The 25,000-nt window shown below is 34.9% G+C and overlaps 1 protein-coding gene across 1 annotated transcript in view; it reads left to right on the forward strand.

Annotated features, from left to right (window-relative positions):
• LOC135109634 (aldehyde dehydrogenase, dimeric NADP-preferring-like) overlaps positions 1 to 18,966 on the forward strand; it is a 40,735-nt gene extending 21,769 nt beyond the window's left edge. Inside the window, 8 exon segments of the mRNA XM_064021089.1 lie at positions 1,083 to 1,313; positions 2,980 to 3,091; positions 3,634 to 3,719; positions 9,488 to 9,603; positions 14,879 to 15,014; positions 15,406 to 15,415; positions 15,417 to 15,557; positions 16,783 to 18,966. Coding sequence (XP_063877159.1) covers positions 1,083 to 1,313; positions 2,980 to 3,091; positions 3,634 to 3,719; positions 9,488 to 9,603; positions 14,879 to 15,014; positions 15,406 to 15,415; positions 15,417 to 15,557; positions 16,783 to 16,803 — 853 coding nt within the window. The 3' untranslated portion in view covers positions 16,804 to 18,966.
• The last annotated feature ends 6,034 nt before the right edge of the window (positions 18,967 to 25,000 follow it).

Below are 25,000 nucleotides of genomic sequence, written 5' to 3' on the forward strand. Positions count from 1 at the left end.
TAGGCCTCCCTGAATCCAAAATTGTCATTAACATACATGTATATGATCACCATATACCTTCTTTCCCTCAACAGCCTAATTACATATTATTTATCTTATTAGTATTAGTATTATTTATATATTTATTAATTATTATTATTATTATTATTATTTATTTATTTATTATTTTTTTTTTTTTTATGTAGGAGGGACACTGGCCAAGGGCAACAGAAGTCCAATAAAAAAAAGGCACACTGAGATGCTGGTCCCCAAATAGGATCCAAAGCATTAGTTAAAAATTGAAGGATAAATGCCTTGAAACCTGCCTTTTGAAGGAGTTTAAGTCATAGAAAGGTGGAAATACAGAAGCAGGCAAGGAGTTCCAGAGTTTACCAGAGAAAAGGGTGAATGACTGAGAATACTGGTTAACTCTTGCATCAGAAAGGTGGACAGAATAGAAATGAGAGAAAGAAGAAAGTCTTGTGCAGTGAGACTAAGGGAGGAGGGGAGGCATGCAGTTAGCAAGATCAGAAGAGCAGTTAGCATGAGAATAGTGGTAGAAGATAACAAGAGATGCAACATTGTGGTGATGAGAAAGAGGCTGAAGACAGTCAGTTAGAGGAGAGGAGTTGATGAGACAAAAAGCTTTTGATTCCACCCTGTCTAAAAGAGTGGTATTAGTGGAACCCCCTTCAGATATGTGAAGTATACTCCATATCCGTGGATGGATATGGCCCCCTGAACAGAGTTAGCAGCTGGAAGAGAGAGAAAAACTGGCAGAGATATCTCAGAATGCCTAACTTCATTGAAGCTGTTTTAACTAGAGATGAGATATGAAGTTTTCAGTTTAGATTATAATTAATGGACAGACCAAGGATGTTCAGTGTAAAGAGGGGAACAGTTGAGTGTCAGTAAAGAAGAGGGGATAGTTGTCTGGAAGGTTGTGTTAAGTTGATAGATGGAGGAATTGAGTTTTTGAGGCATTGAAACCTTACATTAATACCCATACATTGCACATGAACTAGTTTGCATCCAAGAATAAGTTTCTCTAACTCCAAAACCAACCTTAAGAAATAATGAATGCCTTCCCTCTCTCCTAACAGCCCCGTTTATATTGATGATTCCGTGGACATGGAGGTGGCTGTGCGTCGCATCCTGTGGGGGAAGTGCATCAATCTGGGCCAGACGTGCATTGCCCCAGACTACATCCTGTGCTCCAAGCAGCTGCAGGACAAGTTTGTGGAGGTGGCACGGCGTGTGCTGGAGGAGTGGTATGGCACCAACCCCAAGGCTTCCCCTGACCTGTGCAGGGTGATCAACGAGAAGCACGTGGAGTGAGTTGACTGGTGATTTTGTTGGTATGAAGCTTTTGTTTGAGTGAGATAAAAAAAAATGGGGAGTGTGTAAGTTTGTTTATAAGATTTTCTTGATTTTCTTTCTTTTTCTGTCTTTTTGTCAGTTTTCCCTCATTTCTTTCTTTTCTTTCTTTCTGTCTCCATTTATTTATTTTATTTTTATTAACCCTCTCACGCAATAGTAAATTTCATTAGTTTTCTTCCAACACCCCATTCTATTGACAGACATTTGTGGTCTCTCCATACACTTTGCAGAACTCTGATTTAGAAGCGGTTTTCTTTCCTTTGAAACTCATAAGTAGGCATGTACATGAATTATATATATATATATATCATTAGATTCTCAAGTAAATTATCTTTATGATGATGACAAAAGAACTCAATTAATAAATAATTTCACTCATTTTTCCCTCAAAAATAAAAAAAAACAAAAGAAAAAAACAATGTTCACAACCTCATAGGTCAGAACTTTCCCTGAAAGAATTCTGCTTGCTGCACATCACATAAATGATCTTTTATGAGCTTTACGATGGTACTATTGGTATTGTGATATGTCAGTTAGATCTCAAGAAAATTAAGGAAAACTGAAATCAGCACTCATCTCATATTACATGCAGACAGCCTGAGTCATGGGCTGAAAATGACAAAGCATATTCTTGGACAGTGCTGTCAGTTCATTATCTTTGTGAAACTTTTGCTCATCTTTGACTCGCCATAAATTTATGTACTTCAGAAACTTTATTTTAAATTGATTTAAATAAGTTTTTTGATTCACTTGTGCATTGGCACAGTTTCACTTGAAGACATTTTGACATGTGCATCTGGTGTGTGAGAAGATTAATTTATTTGTTTATTCATTTGTTTTATAATGCTTATTTAATTTAATTAATTTATTTATTTTGTTTTATTTGTTTATTAATTAATTTATTTTAAATATTTTTATTTATTTTATTTATTTATTTATTTATTTATTTGTTTATTTATTTATTTATTTTAAATATTTATTATTTATTTATTTATTTATCTTTTTATTTATCTATTTATTTATTGTATGTATCTATTTTTTACTTATTTATTTATTTTATTTATTTATTTATTTTTATTTATTTTTTTTTTTTTATTTTTTTTTTTTGTGTGTGTGTGTGTGTGTGTGTCAATAACTACAAAGTTTTATTTTATTTTTACCTTTATTTTAACCAAAACCTGTTATTATTATTATTTCTTTGGTGTTCCATGTTATTTTATTTCTTTCCTATTTCATAAGTTTTATTTATTTATTTACTTATTTATTTATTTATTTAATTAATTAATTAATTAATTAATTAATTAATTTTATTTATTTTTACTTCATAGATTTTTGCTCTTTTCTTTTTATTTTGTGAGCCAATATATCATAATGTAGTAATGTAACTGTTGGCATGAAGGAATATCGTGCTCTATATTCCATTTTACAATAGGAAAGAAGAAAAAATGTTCAATGATAATGAGAGGAATGCCCGTGTGCTGTATTGCATGTATTGTAATGTTGGTGAAAAAGCAGAAGCAGCAGCAGCAATAGTTTCATTACATTAATAACAATTAGGTATAGGAAAGCCACTTAATCATGCTTTACATAATGTCCAGCCATCCTTCTCTTTCCTATTAGCCGTCTTAGCGAATACCTGAAGGAGGGTACGGTGGCAGTGGGTGGGGAGGTGGACAGGGAGCAGCTGTACATTGCTCCAACCATCCTTACTGATGTCTCTCCTAAGAGCAAGGCAAGGCACAGCGTCACTAGCATTAATATTATCATCATTTTTATATCATTCCTGTCATCATCATTGTCACAATCCTCAATGTTGTTATCATCATTCCTGTCATCATTATTATCACAACCCTCAATGTTGTTGTTATCATTACCTTCATCTTAATCACCATTTTTTATCATGACAGTGTTGAGCTTTCTGTTTCTGACCTACTTTGGGAAATTTGTATTTAGAAGGTCTTACATTATCTTTTATTGGTTTCTCTATTTTGTGCCATTTTTTTTATCCATATTTTCATTGTCCCAAATTTTATCTTTTACTGGTTCTTCATTTATTGCTCTTCTGTTTGATATCTTCATTGCTCTTGACTTTGATCATGTAAACTTTTATGATGACTTTCATATTTTAACACCATTTTTTATCATTTTGGTTGCATTTGGAAATCCATAGTTAAGCTTTAAACACTTATGAAGGTTTACAGGACTAGACAAGTAAAAATTGTAGCCTGCATTGTTTTTGATGAGTCTGCTTTATATAGGGTACTCTTGCTTTAGGTGATGACTGACGAGATCTTTGGCCCCATCCTACCCATCATCAGTGTGGAGTCTGCCTATGAGGCCATCAGTTTCATCAATGCAAGGTGAGGCTTCATGCCACAAGTTGTATCTTGTACCTTTCTGATGGCCAGCTTGTATCAAGTGTTGATAGGCAGCTTGTACCAAAGATCACTTTTTTCGCTGTTGGTACAGAGTATGCAGCTAACTTTGCTCCCAATTGAAAGTAATTGTTGTTGGCTTTCATTGATGATAAAATAGATCCTTTACCTTTTCCTTTTAAGAAATTAGACCTCATTCTTTTTGCGCTGTATAATAGTTTAGTTTAGCAAGGGAAAGCAATTTTGTAGTATTTTTGTATTTTTTTTTTTCATGTAAATGAAAATAAAGCAGTCATTATTTCTGTTGAATGAATTGTTATTATTAGCAAGAAAGTAATGCATTTAGTAATTATTGAAAATATTATTTGTACACATTGGTAATTATGAAGTATCATCATTCATGAACAGTGTTAAGAAGAATATCATCACTGATGCACATTATTAGAGGGAAAGTATTGTATTATTAATTTATTGTCACTCTTACAGTGTATAGGGAAAAGTTCTGTCATTCATGCACAGTACCAAGTTAACCATTAGTATTCATGCACAGTAGCAAGTAGAGTATCACATGATGTTAAAGGAAAAAATTTGTTCATAGATCTGGATATCAGTGAGTGTTGCCACAATTACATGTATGTGTCTGTCCCCATCACACTCGCTGCTGGTGTTGCCGTGTTGCCGTCCCGCCCACTGTAGAGATGCACCCCTCACCTGCTATGTGTTCTCAACCTCGTCCAAGCAGCAACAGACCTTTGCTCAGCAAGTGCTTTCTGGGTCTATGTGTTTTAATGATTGTGTTGTTCATTTCTCCAGTGAGTGAAGAAGATTTGGTTGTTGGCAGTGGTGGGTGCTGGTGGTGGTGGAGAGCATTGCTGTTCCTTATGGATGCTGTAATAGTGCAGCTCTTGATATTTCAATGGAACTGGTTTCTTCAGTTGTTGACTTACTTGTAGTGTAAAACTGTCTGATTTTTTCTTGATGCCATAATAGCATAGTTTGTGGCATTTCTGTGAGCCATTAGCTCCTTCCACTTTTAACTTGCCTGTTCCCAGTAGTAATGGTGGTGGTAATAGCTGGCATCATTGTGATTCCTTCTTGGTGCCACACTGATATTGTTCATACCATTTCTTCTTCAGTTGTTGACTTCATTTCTGCTCATCACCTTTCTTGTTTATCTTTCCTGTGTATGACAGATCATGGATGAGATGTTTGATCTGCATAGCAATGAAAAGAAAGAAAAGATCACAAGTCTTTAGCACACCAGTCATCCTACACAGGACAGCTTTTTTTAACTCATTATCACCTCTTGCCCTCATCTATATCTATCTATCCTCACAAGCTGGACTTAATATGCTCAGTCATTATGTCTTGGTGTTTGTGAACTTGTTGCTATCAATTCTAAGAAGGGTGTAAATAATAATGAGTGTAATATAGAACCCTTTCTTTGATCATTAACTTGAACCCTTCACTATTTCTTGATTATGGAAATGAAATGAGTTTGGCAAATTGACAAAGTAGTTTTTTGTATTAACATTATTTGCTTGTGTTTACAGGGTAAATTTTTCTCCTTTTCTATACATACTGACATTCTTAAGTAATTTTCTCATAATAATGTTTTTTCCAGGTGGATTGAGTGTTTTTATACACAAGATGAATTCTTTGTTCATAATGTACTTAGTGAGGATTATTAGAATGGACGACCCAAGAATTATATAGGTACTTAATGCAAGAATTTGATGTAATTCTTTTCTAGGAACACTAGTTTATTTATTTATTTAATTATTTATTTATTTTATTTTTATTTTGTTTATTTATTTATTTTTTTATGCTCAAGATATAAAAAATCTAGTGAGTTTTGATCATTCATGAAATAAGAGCATGCCATAGGCTCTAAAACTTCTATTAACTTAATCTTTTCTCCCAATAATTTTTCCTGCTTTGTTATTATTTTCCAGGTGTCATAAAGGTTTCTGCATGGATGGGTGATCTTTGCTTTACTGAGACATAAAGATCTTCAGTTCACTATGACTACTACTTCATGCAATACTGATAATGTAGTGTTTGCTTTTTTTTTTGCTTTTCAGGGAGTAGAGGTTCACTTAAGAGAATACCCAGGATAAACTGGTCAATTTCTGAAACACCTTTGTAAAAGAAAATGCTTATTATGAATAGAAATTGGAGAGTGTTGAATTAGGACTGAATGAAGGATGAAAAACATGCTGTATGTTGAAGTGATGTGTGTGTGTGTGTGTGTGTGTGTGTGTGTGTGTGTGTGTGTGTGTGTGTGTGTGTGTGTGTGTGTTTCAAAAATTTCTTCCCTGAATACCACACTCACTTCAACAGAGTTTGGTGTTCTCTGTCAGTCTTAAACTCTCAAACCTGCTGACTCTTCATCCTTTGTCAGGCTTTGTAAGGAAACTGTCAATAGATCAGAGGATTTAAGATTGATGGATTGTACTGGGCACAAGCCAAAGCTCATTTTGTCCTGTTTCCATATCCATATTTATCCAGTTTCTCTTTAAACATTTATTTACTTAATTGTATTGTACAGGGCATGAGTCAAAGCTCATTTTGTCATGTCTCCATAACCATATTTATCCAGTTTCTCTTTAAACATGTATACACTGTTTGCCACAACCACCTCTCCCTTCAAATCATTCCAGATTTTAGTAGTTTGATACAGGAAGCTGTATTTCTTGATGTCACTTGAACATCCACCCTTCTTTATTTTCTCCCCATACCCCCTTGTCTGTCTCTCTCCCTCCTCCATCTGTGCTACCAAGTCATTTCTGTCTGTTCTTTCTATATTGTTTATTAATTTGTACATTGTTACTTCTCTTTCTCTTCTCTCTTGTAGTGTTGGTAATCCCAGCTCTTCAAGTCTTTCTTCATAGCTTAAATCTTTCAATTCTAGTACCATCCTTGTTGCTATTCTCTGTATTCTTTCCTGTTTCTTTATATCTTTTTTTTCTATGTGGAGCCCAAACTACTGCTGCTTATTCGAATTTAGGTTGTATCATGCTTGTCATAATTTTCTTTATCATTTTTTTATCTAAATAGTTAAACGCCACCCTAATGTTTATTAACAAGCCGTATGTAGAGCTGAATATTCCGTTTATGTGCCTTTCAAGTGATATGTCTTTCAGGTGGATCATTACTCCCAAATCTTTTCTTCATTACTTTTTGTTATTATTTCTTCTCCCATTTCGTAATTCCATGAAGGTCCCTTTTTACTTTTTTCCCATTCATAACATGTGGCATATTCTGGCATTAAATTTTAGTTCTCATCTTTGGCTTCATGCATGTGTCTTGTCAGTATCCTTTTGTAACTTCCTTGCAGTCATTTTCATCCTTTATTATTTTCATTATTTTTGCATCATCAGCACCAACTTGAATTAGTGTCTCTGATTACTATTCTCATTTCCCTCCCTTGTAAACAATCATCCCTCCATGATGATGATGATCCATCCATCACTATGTTGATCCCTTTAGTCCTCCTTCATTCTCTAACTTCCACATAAGGCTTTTGTGGGGAACTTTATCAAATGCCTTTTTGAGATCCAGGTGTACTTCATTAACCCATCTATCCTTCTCTTGCACTCTCTCTATTACTGTTGTATAAAAGCTCAGTAGATTTGTGGCACAGGATCAACCTTTCCTGAATCTAACTTGCTTTTCTGTAATTGTCTTTTTATCTTCTATATATTGCACTGATCTATCTTTAATTACTATTTCACAGACCTTACTTACAATACTTGTTAGTGACATTGGTCTGTAACTTAATGGTTCCATTTCACTTCTCCATTTGTGTATTAAGATTATGTTAGCTCTTTTCCATTCCCTTGGTACTTTTCCTTCTTTCAACAAACTGTTGATTATATTCCATATGGGTTCCTTCATTTGTTCTCTGCATTCTTTTAATATCCATCCATTTACTTGATCTGGTCCCATAGCTTTTCTAACATCCAGCTCTTCCAGCAGTTTCTTGATTTCTTGTCTCTTTATTTGTATCTCCTATATTCCTTCATTCTGTGATACCACTTTTGGTGCCACAAAATCAGTTTCCTTTGTAAACACAGATTGAAAACTCTAATTCGTTAGTTCACTCATCTCAGTAGTTTCATAAATTCTTCCTTCTCTTTTTAACTTGTTTATATCATCCCTATGTATCTTTTTTTTTTTCTACTCACGTATCTGTAGAAGAGTTTGGGGTCTTCCTTGCATTTTATTAGTCACTTTCAAAATTTCTTTCTTCTCTTCTTATTATACCATATTCATTCCTTGCCTTTCCATATTTTTCCCTAGTATTTCTGTTCAGAATTCTTATAATTTTCCTTCATGCCCTGCCCTTTTTCATTTTTGCTTCTATACACCTGACATTATACCATTCATACTTCCCAATTCTCACTTTGTAACTTGGTACAAACTGTTGCACCCCTTCTCTATACTTGCTCAAAAATATCTCATAATTTTTCTTGCACTACTTTAGCTTCATATAACTCTTTCAAGTGAATTTTTCCATAAAATTTATTAAGCTCTGCTAAGTTTGCTCAGCATAGTTCTATCTCCCATTTCTAAATTGTTCATTCCTGTGCAACACTGTTTCCTCCTGCAGTACTATTTCTATTGTCACATGATCACTTCTTTCCAGTGGACTCAGACAATGTATATTTGGTCTACTTTCTGAGGTTTTTATAAACACTAATTCTAACTGTGATCATTCTTCTTCTCTGCATCTTGTGGGTTTGTTCACCCACTGTCTCAATATATTCACTGTCATGGTTTGCATAAGTTCTTCGCCCCATGACCTGACATTTTCTTTCACTTCCATCTCCTCCCAGTTAATTCTTTTAGTGTTAAAGTCACCTACGAAGAGCATTTTGTTACTTTTCCTTATAATTTTCTATATGCTATTTCCTGTTTCTAGTTGCATTGTTTTATATCTGTTGGTCTCCCATGCATTAGTTTTTGGTGGTATGTATGTCTTAATAACTTTTTTTTTCTTTGATCTTAATCAAAACACTCAAAGTTTCCACCATTCCATCACCATATTCCACTTCCTCAACAACAATATCCTCTTTTACCATTATCATCACTCCTCTTCCTCCCTTTCCTTTTCTGTCTCTCCTCCATGTGCTATTACCCTCCTTTGTAAATCTCAGCTTTATTTCCTCCTTTAGTTTGGTTTCCTTTAAACATACCATGTCTGGTTTATTGTTCTTTAGTTAGTCTTTAAGTTGCAATAGGCTTGACAACAAACCATCTGTACACTTCAGATCATTCCAGATGTCAGTAGTTTGATGCGGGAAGCTGCATTTCTTGATGTCACTCGAACATCCACTCTTGTTTACTTTTTTCCCATGCCCCCTCGTACATCTCTCTCCCTCCTCTATCTGTAGTCCCAAGTCATTTCTGTCTATTCTTTCTTTATTGTTTACTAATTTGTATACTGTTATCAGGTCTCCTTTTTCTCTTCTCTCTTGTAGTGTTGGTAATCCCATCTTTTTAAGTCTTCCCTCATAACTTAAGTCTTTCAAATTTGGTACAATTTTTGGTGCTATCCTCTGTATTCTTTCCAGTTTCCTTAAATCTTTTTTCAATGTGGAGCCCAAACAACTACTGCATATTCAAATTTAGGATGTATCATGCTTGTTATAATTTTCTTCATAATTTCTTTATCCAAATAGTGTATGTGTGTGTGTGTGTGTGTGTGTAAATTAAACAGTGGCATCACCAAGCTTTATTTCATGCAGGGAGAAGCCTCTAGTGTTGTACATCTTCTCAGCCTTAGAAAATATCCAGAAACTGCTCCTCTCCCACACGAGCAGTGGCGGCTCATGTGTTAATGATACAATGGTTCACTTATCAGGTAGAGGTGCCCTGCTGCCAGTACCTGGGGGAATGAATGTGTGGGGTTTGTGTGGCCTGTCATGTTTATGTGTGTGCCTGTTGGTAATGTAAAGGCTTTTATGTCCTCTATAGATTTTTATGAAGCTTTACAAATGGCCAATGATTATCTTGTGTAGAAGATCGGCACAGTATTGTTACTTCTGTACATTTTGATTGACTTTAAGGCCAGATTTTTTAAATGTGGTGTTAGTATTTACTAATACCAGTGTAGCTGATTCTTAGTATGTCATGTTTTTAAACCTTTCAGCCGTGGTGTTAGTATCAGTTCGTTGGAGACACCACAGGTTATGTAGATAAATGTTGGTATGTCCTACCCTTCCCCAACAAGAAATGCCAATGATATTCACAATTCATACGCAACTGAAACTTATGTTAAAAATATGACAATATATCAGTATACTTCTGTGCAAACAGAAAATAGTGTCCATCATCATCATAAGGAAGAGAAGGTATTTATAAATGCATGCATTCGTGCACCTTTACCCATGTTACTTATGGGTTCATCTACATTGTGCAGATTACCTGCCAGATTAAAAAGATGTCCATTTCCATCACCTCTCCAAGGTTTACAGCATCTTCACTTGATAATTACAACATTTAAGTATTTTTAATGCACAAAACATCGCTTTAGTTATTCCTGGTCAGAAACGTTATACGCTCTAATAACTGGGCTTCATCAAGCTTGGGCTAGTAAACAGCATTATCTAAATGGAAAAAATTATGATTATTTAATTGTATTTAGTACATCATATTGAAAATGTGAAATTTTGAACTAAACTGGCAAGTAAAATCAAAATTGGCTATATATGATACAGGCATAGGAGATTGTAGGCTATGTGGTGGCTGGCAAGTTGGCTATCACTGGGTGGTACATACTTACATCTCACCAATTTCAGTATGAAACCACTATGGTAATATTCTAGAAATCTTTCCTGCCATTATTACTCATTGTTTTAGTTCCATTCTTTTGTAGATACATTTGAATAGTTTTTTGGTAGTTACAGGGGAGATGACATTTTTCCCCACTCTGTTACCTTTTATGTCTATTTAAATGTGTCTGTGGAAAAAAATGGAACTAAAGCAACCAATAATAATGGTTGGAAAGGACTCTTTAAAATATTATCACTACAATTTGCAGATTGATTTTGATAACTCTTGGCAACTAATCTCATAACCACAAATACAAAGACTCTATAGAATGGGCTTAATAACTTGATTTCATACTAACTAGTTGGCATCTAAGAAACATTTTTAGCATAGTTTTGGATACTCTTGAAAATGATTATTCCATTGTAGACATTTGCAGCACATCTAGAACTTGATCTTGTCAATCAAGCTGAGGAGGTGAGGCTTCCCAGAGTTGTTCCCAGAGACCAGCAAAATCTGTTCACATGCCTCTCTGAGGAGCACCTCTCACCTGCTTGTACATTCCAACTACTAAAGAATGTATAGCCCCAACTAGCAACAACATGAGATGGAAGAGGTTAAAATAAGTACAAATAGAAAAATTATAAATATGTAAAATAAATACAAAAGAAAAATTTTATATATATGTATATATATATATATATATATATATATATATATATATATATATATATGTGTGTGTGTGTGTGTGTGTGTGTGTGTGTGTGTGTGTGTGTGTGTGTGTGTGTGTGTGTGTGTGTGTGTGTGTGTGTGTGTGTGTGTGTGTGTGTGTGTGTGTGCGCGCGCCCAAATGCACTGTTCAGGCAGGAAAACTGTAAAGCATTGATCAGCTCATTGCTTTGGTGGACACACAAAAATCTTCAGAGCTGCCAACCTGTGCAGAAAGTGCTGTTGATCTTGGGTTATCCTAAAACCTTGTTGTGTCTCCTTTCCCAAGTAAAAAAAAAAAAACATATTTGCAAAGTTAGTAAGAAGAGATACAATGTGGGGTTTGCTGTTGGGATTTACTAACACCAATGTTTAAAAAATCAGGCCAGAGTCACTGTGTGACTGGAGATGTTTACCACCTTACTTGTAAATTTGGCTTGCATTCATATTGATTCCTTGTAGATATTGTAGAAGGTAAACAGGTGTCAAAGCCAAGTCAGTATTAGGTAACAGATACAGAATTAATTCACAAAGCCTGTGCACAAAATAAGGATACAGTATCTTATTTAACATGCACATGATAATCAGAGTTTGCCATTGATATTGAAAACTCACCACTGTTGACACACATCTGTAAAGTCGCACTTTGTTATCTGCAGCCAGAAATCTCCTGGCCTTATTAAGTTTGATTTTTTTTTAATGAAATATTTAAAGTTTGTCATCTTTCATTACTCTTCAATTGTAGTTCAGTCTTGAAAACTGAAAAAAAAAAAAAAAAAAACTTGCAGGCCCACTAAGCCATTTGGTGGAAATGGCTGGCAGAAAGCAGGTGGCATAATAAGTGTTGCCAGGGATGAGTGACAGAAAGCTGGAAAGTATTGAAGATGCTGTGTGGTGGCATACTAATGCACTGCAACACATGGAGGCAAGATTTGGCAACTTAAAAAATTAAAGCTTTAGGATCTAAATAGGAATTCTACATGATTTTAACATACCACAGTTTTTCACAAAATTAAGTATGTGGCAGAAAATGGACCACAATAAAGTAAAAGTATCATACAAAGCACAAAAATAAGGAGTTGATGAGCATGTTGCTTTTAAAATATACATTATGCTTTAAATCTGGTGTTTGGTGCCTTCTCTGATGTCTTTTATATATCTTGCTTGAGTAGTAAGCATGTAGTACCTTTCAGTACAAGATCTCAGAACTTTCTCACCATGTCTTTTCACCATAGAGCGAACCCCTTGGCTTTGTACATTTTCTCCACCAAGCACACCTTAGTGAAGGAGATGCTCAGTCGGGTTCCCTGTGGAGGGTGTACGGTCAATGACACAATGTTCCATGCTGGAGGTATACTGGTTTTCTCTTACATAGCCTTGCTCCATGCCTTGCTGCATCTGTCTTGTCTTGTGGCTTGTGGTGCCTCATGTGAATAGCAGTTATCCTGTTGTGTGTATGCTATGGTGTCCTTGTACAACTGACCCTCACTTTTCAGATTTCAGGTAATTAGCAAGGAATCTGGAAAAATATTTTAGAATTTGATGATCTTCATATTCACTTTACTTATCACTTTTACATCAGCATAATATGACAAGCAGTAATAGGTAAGATATATAATACTTGTAAAGTAATTTGTAGACCTATCATAAGTCATAAGTTGAATTGAGTGAGAGCATAATTGGAATGTAACTTTAGAATTTTTGCATACTTGACTTGCCTTTTTTTGTCTGGAAAATTGAGGGTCTGGTGTACCTCCATTGGTGTTACATTGTCTGCATATGGCTTCCTTAATCAGGAATTTTCCATAGTATTTTTGTTAGCAAGCATTTCAAAATCTTAACATTTTGCTGTTAGATCAGTTTCTGACCTGAGGTTGTGTACTCAAATTATTTCATAATCATTTATTTACATTTCTTAGTGCATACATAGAGAACAGAGATGCTGATGTCACAGTGGCATGTGTGGGATGACTAACTCATCTTACAGTCAGCGAATAGTGATCTTGCATTGCAGCAGCACATGCTGCTTGGAGACAGTGTATTACTTAATATGCATAAAAAATAGTCTAAGATAGATTGACTCATTGGCATCTCAAGTGCATCTTGCCTTCTCATTTATACCCATATCAACAATGACTAGTATTAATTACTAGAGCCAAAATTCACTGGGTCTTTTGGAGACATAACTCTCTCTCTCTCTCTCTCTCTCTCTCTCTCTCTCTCTCTCTCTCTCTCTCTCTCTCTCTCTCTCTCTCTCTCTCTCTCTCTCTCTCTCTCTCTCTCTCTCTCTCTCTCTCTCTCTCTCTCTCTCTCTCTCTCTCTCTCTCTCTCTCTCTCTCTCTCTCTCTCTCTCTCTCTCTCTCTCTCTCTGGGTTGAAATGTATTTTGTCATGTAGTGGGTTTGTAGTGAGGAGGGTGTGGCAGACAAGTCATGGTGACATCATTCAATCGTAAATCTTCACATGTTGGGCTTGAATTGTGTTCCTGTAGCAAAACATGTGAATGAGAGAACGCAAAACTTCCAGAATCTCATATGAAAATTCATCAAGGCAGGCAGTGAGGAATTATCTTTCCACAGCCATGGTGGTGCCATCCCCACTGCTTCCCTTCAGCTGCTTTGCTGTAAGAGTTGGATTAGCATCCAACTGCCTTCATAGAGGCCATGTGGTAAAGATAAAGGGATGCCACCACATTGGTTCTGAAAAGACAGTTACTCACTGCCTCCCTTGACAAATTTTCATATGACATTCTGGAAGTTTCATGTTTTTAAATTCCCGGGTTTTGCTATATCGACACCATTCAAGCCCAGTATGTGAAGATCTATGATGGAATGATATCACCATAACTTGTCTGCCTCACACTCATCACTACAAACACCACAGCATGAACAGAACATAATACTGTACATCTCACCTGGAAAACAGAGCCAATCCCACATCACCAAAGACACAGTGGACACTGACACTGGTAACCTGCTTAATACTAATTGTTTTTATTATAGGTATGAGTGAGGAGGAAAGATGCACTTGAGATGCCAATAATTTATTTTGTCCCAGTCCAATTTTTATGCTTGCTGAGAGACATTAAGTAAAACACACTCCCCAAGCACTGTGTGCTGCTGTATGTCTTGCTGTGTTGCATTGGTGACCTGGTCTCTCCAGAGTCAAGGATACAGAAGAAATGCCATTACCTGTTATTTTGAGGGAATTTAACATCATGTGTTCATTAGACTATTCTGTAGCTAGTTTCATGTCTGACTGAAAAACATCTTCATTAGAATAACCTCACCAAGTTGTAATGTATCCGTGTTGTTGTGTTGTGTTGATGTGCTGGACTCCTACTTGTGTTTGTTTCTGTTTGCTTCTGTGTTGGAAGCATTTTGTGTTTATCTTATAGATTTGCCCTCTGTTGCATGTATGAGCATGTTCACCCCAATACTGTTACTTGATTTGTGTCATGGTTTGATAGTTATGTCTTTTCTGTAATAGTTTCTAACAGAATAATTTATTATATAATTGCCAATCATGCATATTGTCCATGACAATGCAATAACTGATTATATTAGATGAGTCACTTGAAGAATTATTCATTTCACTTTGCTAAGAGTGTGTGATATTTTCCTTTTGCTTGTTAGAGGTACTGACATTGTTGCCTTGCAGTCCATGATCTACCATTTGGAGGCATTGGCAACAGTGGCATGGGTGCGTATCATGGCAAGGCTAGCTTTGACAGCTTCACTCACAACAAGGCCTGTCTCATCCGCAACTACAACAAGGTGGCAGAGATGATTGGCAAGTGAGTACTGACAGAGAAAAATTCCTTTGTATCATTGGAAGTAAATACATATGTTATGATACATAAACTCTTGACTTATTTTCTACTTGATGGAAAAAATATTAATTTATCATCCACATGTTTTTGAGGATAATGATCTAGAACAAATAGCATAAAAAAGATATTGGAACTCCATTTAACAAATAGTTATTAATTTGAACATGGTTAGATTTATTGCAAGATTGGCTGTTACAAAATTTTGTGGTCATTTTTCTCTACAAAATTTTGTGGTCATTTTCTCTCTACTAATTAATGTAATGTGCTCGTTTGGTTTTATCATATTTCAAATGCAGTTCTGTCTCCTGTCATCAACCCTATATAAAATTTATGCTTTCCATCTGTCCTTGTACAGGATGCGCTACCCCACCCTACAGTGATACAAACACCAAGAGGCTGTCCATGCTGCTCAAAGAGTTCAGCCTCCCCAGCCTCAAGGCACTCTCATATGTCCTGGTGTTTGGCCTCGGAATTGCCTCTGTCTTCATTGGCCAGGAATTAGCCAAGGTAAGTGTCCCTTCCTGTTTTTCAATTTTTTGTATGGTAAAGGTTATACAGAGGCTTGACTAGGTATTGGAAGGGGACTTGCTTTGGTCAGGTGGAGGAAGTGCATATTTTGTTTTTATATGAAAGGTGTTAAACCACTGGTTGTGAGGAGTAATGCATCTCTGGGATTTGTGTAAGTGACCTGACGTGTGTGTGTGTATGTGTGTGTGTGTGTGTGTATGTGTGTGTGTGTGTGTGTGTGTGTGTGTGTGTGTGTGTGTGTGTGTGTGTGTGTGTGTGTGTGTGTGTGTGTTTTATTGTTGTAGTTGTCCCCTGATGTGAGACTGAATTGATTAATAGCATTTTGTGATCATGTTCATGTCTGGAGACTTTGAGGCAAGCTTTACTGTTGTGACTGACCCTGATTCTCTCTCTCTCTCTCTCTCTCTCTCTCTCTCTCTCTCTCTCTCTCTCTCTCTCTCTCTCTCTCTCTCTCTCTCTCTCTCTCTCTCTCTCTCTCTCTCTCTCTCTCTCTCTCTCTCTCTCTCTCTCTCTCTCTCTCTCTCTCTCTCTCTCTCTCTGTATGTGTGCTATTAGAAATTCAAATAATATATTACTTTATGACATTCTAAATTAAAACACTCATGTTCAATAAAGAGTTTTATGTAATCACATTAAAGGTGTAACTATGAATAGAAAATTACATTGAAAGGTGGTGTGTAGAATTGTTATATGTTGAGAGCTGTAGAATTAGATTAGAATTACTTACCCTTCATTAGGTGTAGAGTTAGATTAAGACTCCTCTTAATTAGCTGTAGGGAGGTTAGCTACCAGCACTTTTCTCCACTTCTGCAGGGCGCATTACGAAAGTGGTTAAGTCGTAGACTGGGCTCAGCTATGGTCAAGGTGCTTTTTCGAACCATCCAGAGATAAATCTTTAGAGAGCAAACCTAACTTTCTATTTCAAGTTTTAATCATTGCAAGTAAGTGGAAGTTGATGCAGGTGTTTTGCCAAAGAGATAGTACAGTAGTCTTTGGGTTTTCTATGTTAAGGGTCATGATAAGTAAACATTCCTCTCAAAAAGCCTGTATAATGAAACATTGTACTATGATGTAGTCTTGAAATATGATGAATGTGGCAACATTATACTGCGAGGTTTATGTATTAGTGTTGTTGGTGTTCATATTGTGCCAGATGAGGTGAGCAGTTGCAAATTTGTGAGGCATTGTGTGTGTTCTTTTGCAGACTGTGGGTCATGATGACTGAAGAGGAAGGTGATGAACAGTGAGGAACTTACAGGTGGAGGAGCAGTGAAGAAAAGTGATTATGTAATTGCAGCACTTTGAAGTGTGTGTGTGTGTGTGTGTGTGTGTGTGTGTGTGTGTGTTTTACAATGTTTTATCAGAATACAGTAGATGAAAGTTATAAAATTGAGAAAAACTACAATATCATAAAGGTTTAAGGCACCATACCTATGCATATTACAAGCTTTATGTATGCTTGCTCCCTTGATGGGTGTGTAGGTTTGCTTTTTTTTTTTTAGTCATTATTATTATTATTGTATTATTATTATTATTATTTTTATTTATTTATTTATTTTTTATATGAAATGTGGAACCAATAGAGTATGTTCAGTTTGACCAGAGAGAGAGAGAGGAGAGAGAGAGAGAGAGAGAGAGAGAGAGAGAGAGAGAGAGAGAGAGAGAGAGAGAGAGAGAGAGAGTTTGTGTGTCCCCAGCATTGCAAGAGAGCTGCCAGGGACCATATGCATAAGCCAGAGTGAAGGTAACACAACAGATAACTCTCATTGTAAGATCTTAAGACAGATCATGAAATCAGTTTTCAAATAGGTATTAGATCATGGTGCATATATTAGAGTGTTTTTAAGACATAATTGTGTTTATCCTTTCTCTTCAAACTCAGAGCCAAAAATATAAGGTGTATTCCTCATTTTATCGCTTATCTATTTTGAAGTGCTATGAAGACAATTGTATTAACAATTTATGCCATCCTTTCCTGTTTAGAGCAAAACAAAAAATTGCAACCCTTGTCTTGTTACTTGTACAGATATTTACTTCTAATAATTTTGCACAATTTATTTATCTTTGAAAATTAAAGCACATGGTGGGCTATTCTTTATTTGTCTGGTACTTAATAAGATACCTATAACAAGAATTTCAGCACCATGTTACTTTAGCATCATAACTCAATTTGAAAATTCATCACAAAATTAGTGTTGCAGTAGCAAAGAACATTAAAGACTCATTAAAGAATATTAGTAAAAAAAGATAAATCAGAGTTGTAAGGTATTTCATTCTCTTTAGTACAAAAGAAATTGATAATTTTTTTTATGAATAGTAAAGGGAAATTTAAAAAGATAAAAAATAAAATAACATGAGATGGTGTATCACCAAAATCCCTGTGCATCCAGGGGTTTTGGTTTTTAATATTATGTTAGATACTTGTCATTACTTGCAGCTTTGATGTAACCAGAGATAACCATTGAGGTTAGGAAGAAAGGAAAACCAGAAAGACAAGGTTTGGTAAGAGACTGGACATGAATATTAAGAGTGATGTGGGGAATGTAACTTAAGTGCCAAAGCAGATTATGATGCACTGATGTAGCCCAAACCTCATGGGACTTCTGTCAGCATGATTACATCAGTAGCCTTAGTGGGTTAGCATGTTTGCTGGCATATGAGACACACACACATATGGAAGGTACCCATTTAAAACTTTTTAGATTATTTGGAGGAAACTTTGTGGGCACATTGTTTGTACTGGAAATTTCAGCACTTTTACCTTGAAATAAGCTTATCTTATAATAAAGCTGTCAATGAGGAGTGTGTGTGTGTGTGTGTGTGTGTGTGTGTGTGTGTGTGTGTGTGTGTGTGTGTGTGTGTGTGTGTGTGTGTGTGTGTGTGTGTGTGTGTGTGTGGAGTGAAAAATTATCTTGCTTTTATTTGGGACCAGCCTTGACACTTTCCTGACAAAGGCTGATATTGAACAAGTCATGTTTGAGTGTTGTGTTTCCTGAGTCCTCTGTGGCTTGGGACAGCAGGATGGAGCCGAGTAGCAGCCATAGGGAGTGTGCTAGCAACAATGACCTTAGCAGGTTTGGTTTTAAGCAACCACTGTTGGTGATCGAGATTAAATTGTAATTTCTGACAGGTCTTTATGATATTAACCCCTAATAAACCAGCTGCTTAGCATATACCATAACGATAAGATAATTAGTTGCCTTAGAAGCTGTGCACTGCAGTTTCATTCATAGGTTTAGGGTTATTCAAAGATGTATTTTGGTTATCCTAGCTGTAGCAGGTTGTGCGCTCATTAGGGTGTATACTTAGTTTTACAAACAAAAAAAAATAAATAAAAAATAAAAAATATCTGTATTATTATTATTGTTGAAAAAATATATTGAATCCAGACATATTGTATTCTTAATACACTGAGAGTACTGGTTAAGATAAAAGAAAATTATTGCAAAGGTGTGTGTGTGTGTGTGTGTGTGTGTGTGTGTGTGTGTGTGTAATTTAAAGGGCCTGAGCTACACTCATGTGGTCCACACTTTAAACACTTTATACACTTTATTATGTTTGTCTGTAATACATATATAAGCTTAAGGTACAATTAATTGAAAGACAAACAGCCCCTTATGAAGCACAAGCTTTTTGGGTACACTTAATATCTACTTAATACTAAAATGTAAAACAACACTAAACTAAAAATCTAATTGAAGAAAATGTAAAAAAAAAAAAAAAATTAATAGCAATAACGAAAGATTTAGGGATAAATGGCTTTGCAAGAACAGGAAGGAAAGGAGAAAAATCATAATTATACATGAGAAATAGAGAAAATTGAAGTGGAATCTGATTATAAACAAGCAAATATTAGTTTTGAGAATAATTAAACAAACAGAAATAAATATGTATATATACTAGAGGTTATAAACTATTTTAGTTACAGAGGATATGAACTATTTGGTTACAATACCAAGAAACAAAATAATTGATATTGATAAAAATTGATTGAAGTACAAGATGTGTCAGTATTGAGACAATAAATATTCTTTTAGTTTTCTCTTAAAGATATTTACGCTGAATTTTTTATGTGTGACAGGGTGCTATTCCATATTTTGGGACCTTTATACATTAGAGAGTGTTGGTAGAGAGTTAAGGTATGATGGGGAATCTGTAGAGAATGCCTGTAGCGTGTGGAGTGGTTATGAGTTAGGGTCAGGGTATTGTTGTTGTTGGAATTTATCAATTTGAACATGTATGATGCAATAGAGAAGTTTGATAAGTCAGAGAGTTGAAGGATTTTCATAGATTTAAAGAGTGGAGGTGTGTGTTGGAAGAAGTCACTATTAGTCATGATTCTAATAATTTTATTGTGGAGGATGTTTAGATTTTGTAGATGACATGGGTAGGTAGTGGACCAAATTGGATTACAGTAGGTTAAGTGTGGGTATATATGGGCATAATACATGATTTTCATAATTTCCACTGGAACAAAGTTTTTTATTTTCAGCAATAGAGCCATTGATCTAGATAATTTTAGGCAAAGGTTTGATATGTGATATTTAAAGGTAAGATTATTGTCAAATGTGACTCCAAGAAATTTTGTCTTAGAAACTTGCGTGATATCTTTATCTAATATGGTAAGTCTAGGTAAGGGTTGGTATTTGGTGGTGGTATTTGTAAATAACATGTAGAAAGTTTTAGCTGTGTTAATTGTTAGGCGATTTGCAAGACACCATTCAGAAAAGGCAGATAATTCTAGGTTGGCTCTGTAGATTAGGTCAGTGGGATTATCACCAATCATGTACAAGGTGGAGTCATCAGCAAACTGTATAGTGTTGAAAGCAGTAGAGGCATTGCTGATATCGTTGATATATATCAGGAAAAGAATAGGGCCTAAGATGCTACCTTGTGGCATGCCAAGATGTATAGGTTTGATGGTTGATTTAGAGTTATTGTAGGATGTAAAATGAGATCGGCCAGTTAAATATGATTTGAACCAATTTTCCACACAACCACGAATACCATAGTGACGTAATTTGTCTATTAGAATGTTTGGGTCAACTGTGTCAAAAGCTTTGCTGAAATCAATGAAAATGGATATTATAGACTTATGTTTATTCAAGGCATCGTGTAGGTCAGAGGTAAACACATTTATAGCGTCAAAAGTATTTAGTCCGGGGCGGAAACCAAATTGCCTATTATTTAAGAATTTTTGTGAATTGAGGTAGTTCATGAGGAAGTTCTTCATAATGATTTCAAATATTTTAGAGAACACTGGTAAAATAGAGATTGGTCGGTAGTTTGAGATATTAGTTTTACTTCCCGATTTATGGATAGGGATAATTTTTGCCAGCTTGAATCTATTAGGGAAAACTCCATCTTTTATTTAATCATTGAATAATTTTGAGAGTGGCTCTGCTAGAATATTTTTGTTCTCTTTGATTATTTTCACAGGTATTTCATCCGTAGGGCATTTTTGTCCTGTCTCCATATCTACACTTGTCCAGTTTTTTCTTAAAGTTGTGCACATTCATTGCTGATACTACATCCTCACTTAGCTTGTTTCAAACTTCTAAAATTTCTCTTTGGGAAACTATGTTTCTTTGTTATTTAAGCATCTTGCTTTTCTTAGTTTTTTTGCTGTGGGCTCATGTGTATCTGGTATTTTCTACTTCTCTTAGTAGTAGTTTCTCATTATCAGTTTCTTCCACTCAATTCAATTTATAAATCAGTATTAAGTCTTCCCTTTCTCTTCTTTGTTCCAGTGTTGGCAGGTTAATTTCCTTTAATCTGTCTTCATATGTTAATTCTTCCAGTTCTGGACCCATCTTTATTGCCATCCTTTGTATCTTTTCCATTTTTTTTTTTTATGTTTCTTTTTGTGAGGAGACCACACTGATTCAGCATATTCCAGCTTTGGTCTAATCATAGTGGTAATTATCTTTCTCATCACATCTTTATCCATGTAGTGGAGTCCTGTTCCAATATTTCTCACCATTTTATATATCTGAATATCTTTTCGACATGTTTCTCCAACTTTTGACTATCCTGTATTATCACTCCCAGATCTTTCTCTTCTCATACTTTTATAATTTCTTCATTTCCCATTTTATTTGTCCATTTTGGTCTCTTCACTTTTTCCCATTTCCATTAATTATGTGACATTTTTTCACATTAAATTTCATCTCCCATTTTTTATTCCAGTCCCAGATTTTATTAAGTCCTCTTGTAGATTTTCACAGCCTTTGTTGCTTCTTATATGTCTGTAATTTTGCATCATCTGCAAACAAACAACATAACTCTTTTCTCTTTCAGGCATATCATTTATGTAGATCGTGAAAACTATTGGTGCCAGCACTGATCCCTGTGGTACTCTACTCTACACTTTTCTTCATTTCAATTTTGTATCTTTTACTATTGTTCTCACTTCTCTTTCCTTTAAGTAACTTTCCATCCAGTTTTTTTATTTATTTTTATTTATTTATTTTTTTCCATTTAATCCTATGTTTTCTAGCTTCCATAGTAGCCTGTTGTGGGGAACTATGTCATTCTTTTTTTTTTTTTAGATCTAAATACACACAGTCTACCTATCCATACCTATCCTGTGGTATATCAGTCACTCTTGAGAAGCTTATCAAATGTGTTGCACATGATCACTTTTGTGTAAAGTCAAACTGTTTTTTCTGTTATTATATAATTTTTTTTCTAGAAATTTTGTCCACTGTTTATCACTTTTTCACAGATCTTACATACTGTGCTTGTCATTGATACTGGTCTATAGTTAGTGGTTCTTCTTTCTTTTCACTTTTATAAATAAAACTTTTATAAATTGGCACTATGTCTGTCCCCTTTCATTCCTCAGGTACTTTTCCAATTGATATTGATCACTTTATTATGTCATATACTGGTTCAATTAATTGTTTCTTGCACTCATTTAAAATGAAACCTGATACTCCATCTGCTCCTGTTGCTTTTCTTTCTTCCAGCTCCTTCATCATTTTATAAACTTCTTCTTTGATTACTGTAATTCCCTACATTTGCTTTTTTTGTCTTCTCATCTTGTGGTTCTTTAAATTCTGATTCTTCTGTGAAACTTTTTGTTCAGCAATTCACTCGATGTCTTTCGGGTCTTCATGTTTCATTACCATCCTTCAAGCTTTGCAGTTTTTCTTTTAGTTTTTCGTTGTTTAGTTTTTCATTGTTTAGTTTTTCCATTTATGGATTTGTAGAACAGTTTTGGTTCATCCTTGCACTTTTCAACTACATAATTATATCCTTTTCATATCCTTTCTCTTCCTCTCCTTATTTTCACATATTAATTTATTGCTATCTTAAAGTCTTCTTTATTTTTGGGAGTTTCAATTTCTTTTCATTCTTATCCATGCTTCATCTTTTTTTTTTCTTTTGCAGTTGAACATCTTGCATTGAACCACACCTGTTTTTTTTTTATTTATTCACTCCTGTCTCAAGTAGTTTCATAAAAATGGCATGCTTATCTTGCACATCATTTGCTCTTTTCAACTTTTCCCAGTCCATTTTTTCATAAAGTTTCTTTAGATCATCTATATTCACTTTCCCAGTTTCTCTTGTTTTCTTTGTATGATTCATCCTCTTCACTGACATCATTATCAGTCTCTATTTCTATCATTACATGGTCACTTTTTTTTTTTTCCATGGGACACATGTATCTTAATTCTTTAGTTAGGTCGATTCCTGTTGTTAATTAATATTAGGTCTAGTCTTGTTGATTCTTCATCTCCCCTATATCTTGTATTTTCAGTCAACCATTGCATCATTGTGTTTTCCATAGCTTCAGAAATCTTTTTCCTCATGCAGTCTCATTTCCTCCTGCTTCAAATGTTTCCCAATTTACTTTTTTGAATTGAAGTCATCAACCAATAATACTTTTTTTTATAACTTTTGATTAATTTACTCAAGCAATGAATGGTATCATCTATTATTTTCCCATAGTTTTCCTTACTCCTAGAATTTATTTATTTATTATTATTATTGTTATTATTATTATTATTATTATTATTATTATTATTATTATTATTATTATTATTATTATTATTATTATTATTATTATTATTATTATTTATTTATTCTATTTATTTATTTATTTTTATTTTTATTTTTTTTTGTGGTACATACGTTGTTATTACCGTTAGTATTTCTCCATTATTATCTTCCATGTTAACACTCACTATTTCTGCTTTTCCTTCCCCATATTTCACTATTTTTGTTTTCACCTCTTTTCTTGTCATTATCATTACTTCTCCGCCTCCTTCACCAATCCTGTCTCTTCTCCAAATATTGTAGTTATTGTTAATGACTATGTGGTTTTCTTCTTTGAGTTTTGTTTCCGTTAAACACACCACCTTCGGATTTTTTTTTTTCCTTTTCTTTCTTTCAAATGGTCTTGTAATAACAGTTTTCTGCGTATCAATCCGCCAATGTTTGTATGCATCACATTGTCCTTCATTTTTACTATTTTATTTTATTTTATTTTATTTCTTAGCGTGTGTGTGTGTGTGTGTGTGTGTGTGTGTAAGAGGGAAAGATTTCATAATGGTATATCATAAATTTTAATCAAAGTGAATGTTGTACTGAAGTAATGCATGTATACATGAAAAGAAACACACCTTGTGGCATGATTACATAACCACTTCTAAACTAATATCAAAGACAACAAATTACAGCAAGAGTGTAAGAAATGAGAAAGGGTGAAATATTAAGAACTGCTAGTCCAGGAAGTATCTTCATTCATCAGGCAATTAATAAGTTTGCATAAAAGGAAATCGTCCTTCTGAAGTTACCACGAGAAGAAAACAAAAATAAAGAGAATCTAGTCTGTTTCCAGTATCATTATTCCAACTATAGCAAACGGCATTTGATCTTAAGCTAAATAATTAGCTCCATAATATGCTTCCTGTCTTCACGTGTCTGTGCGCAATTGTGAAGACGTGTGTGGGCGTGCCAGATGAGGAAGGCGTGTGCCGGGCAGTGTGGGCGGCGGCGCGGTGGAGAGGATTAAGGAGGGACCGGGAAGGGTTTTAGAGAGAAAGGGAGGATTTGGACAGGTGGAAAAGGATCAGGAAGAGACGCTGCGTGAGGTAAGAGTGTGGGGATGGGCTGGCAGCCATAGTTAGGCGGTATAAGGGGTTAGAGAAGGGAAACAGTGAGAGGGATTAGTTAAAAGGGTTACTTTGCTGCCTTCGTTGCATAGGTCAGCTCCTACTGCCTAATAAAAACACCATTATAATAATTACCTGCCACTTGGAACTGTTTGGTATTTGTTTTTATTTTATCTTACTTTTTTTTTTTTTTTTGCTTTACTACTTTTTAGGGATAGACAATTAAGTTTATCTATATGCTTGTAAGTTCACGTATTAATTTAGACCCAGTCTCATTAACAACGAAAGTAAAAAAAAAAA

Source organism: Scylla paramamosain, chromosome 19, assembly GCF_035594125.1.
Source record: "Scylla paramamosain isolate STU-SP2022 chromosome 19, ASM3559412v1, whole genome shotgun sequence".
NCBI lineage: Eukaryota > Metazoa > Arthropoda > Malacostraca > Decapoda > Portunidae > Scylla > Scylla paramamosain.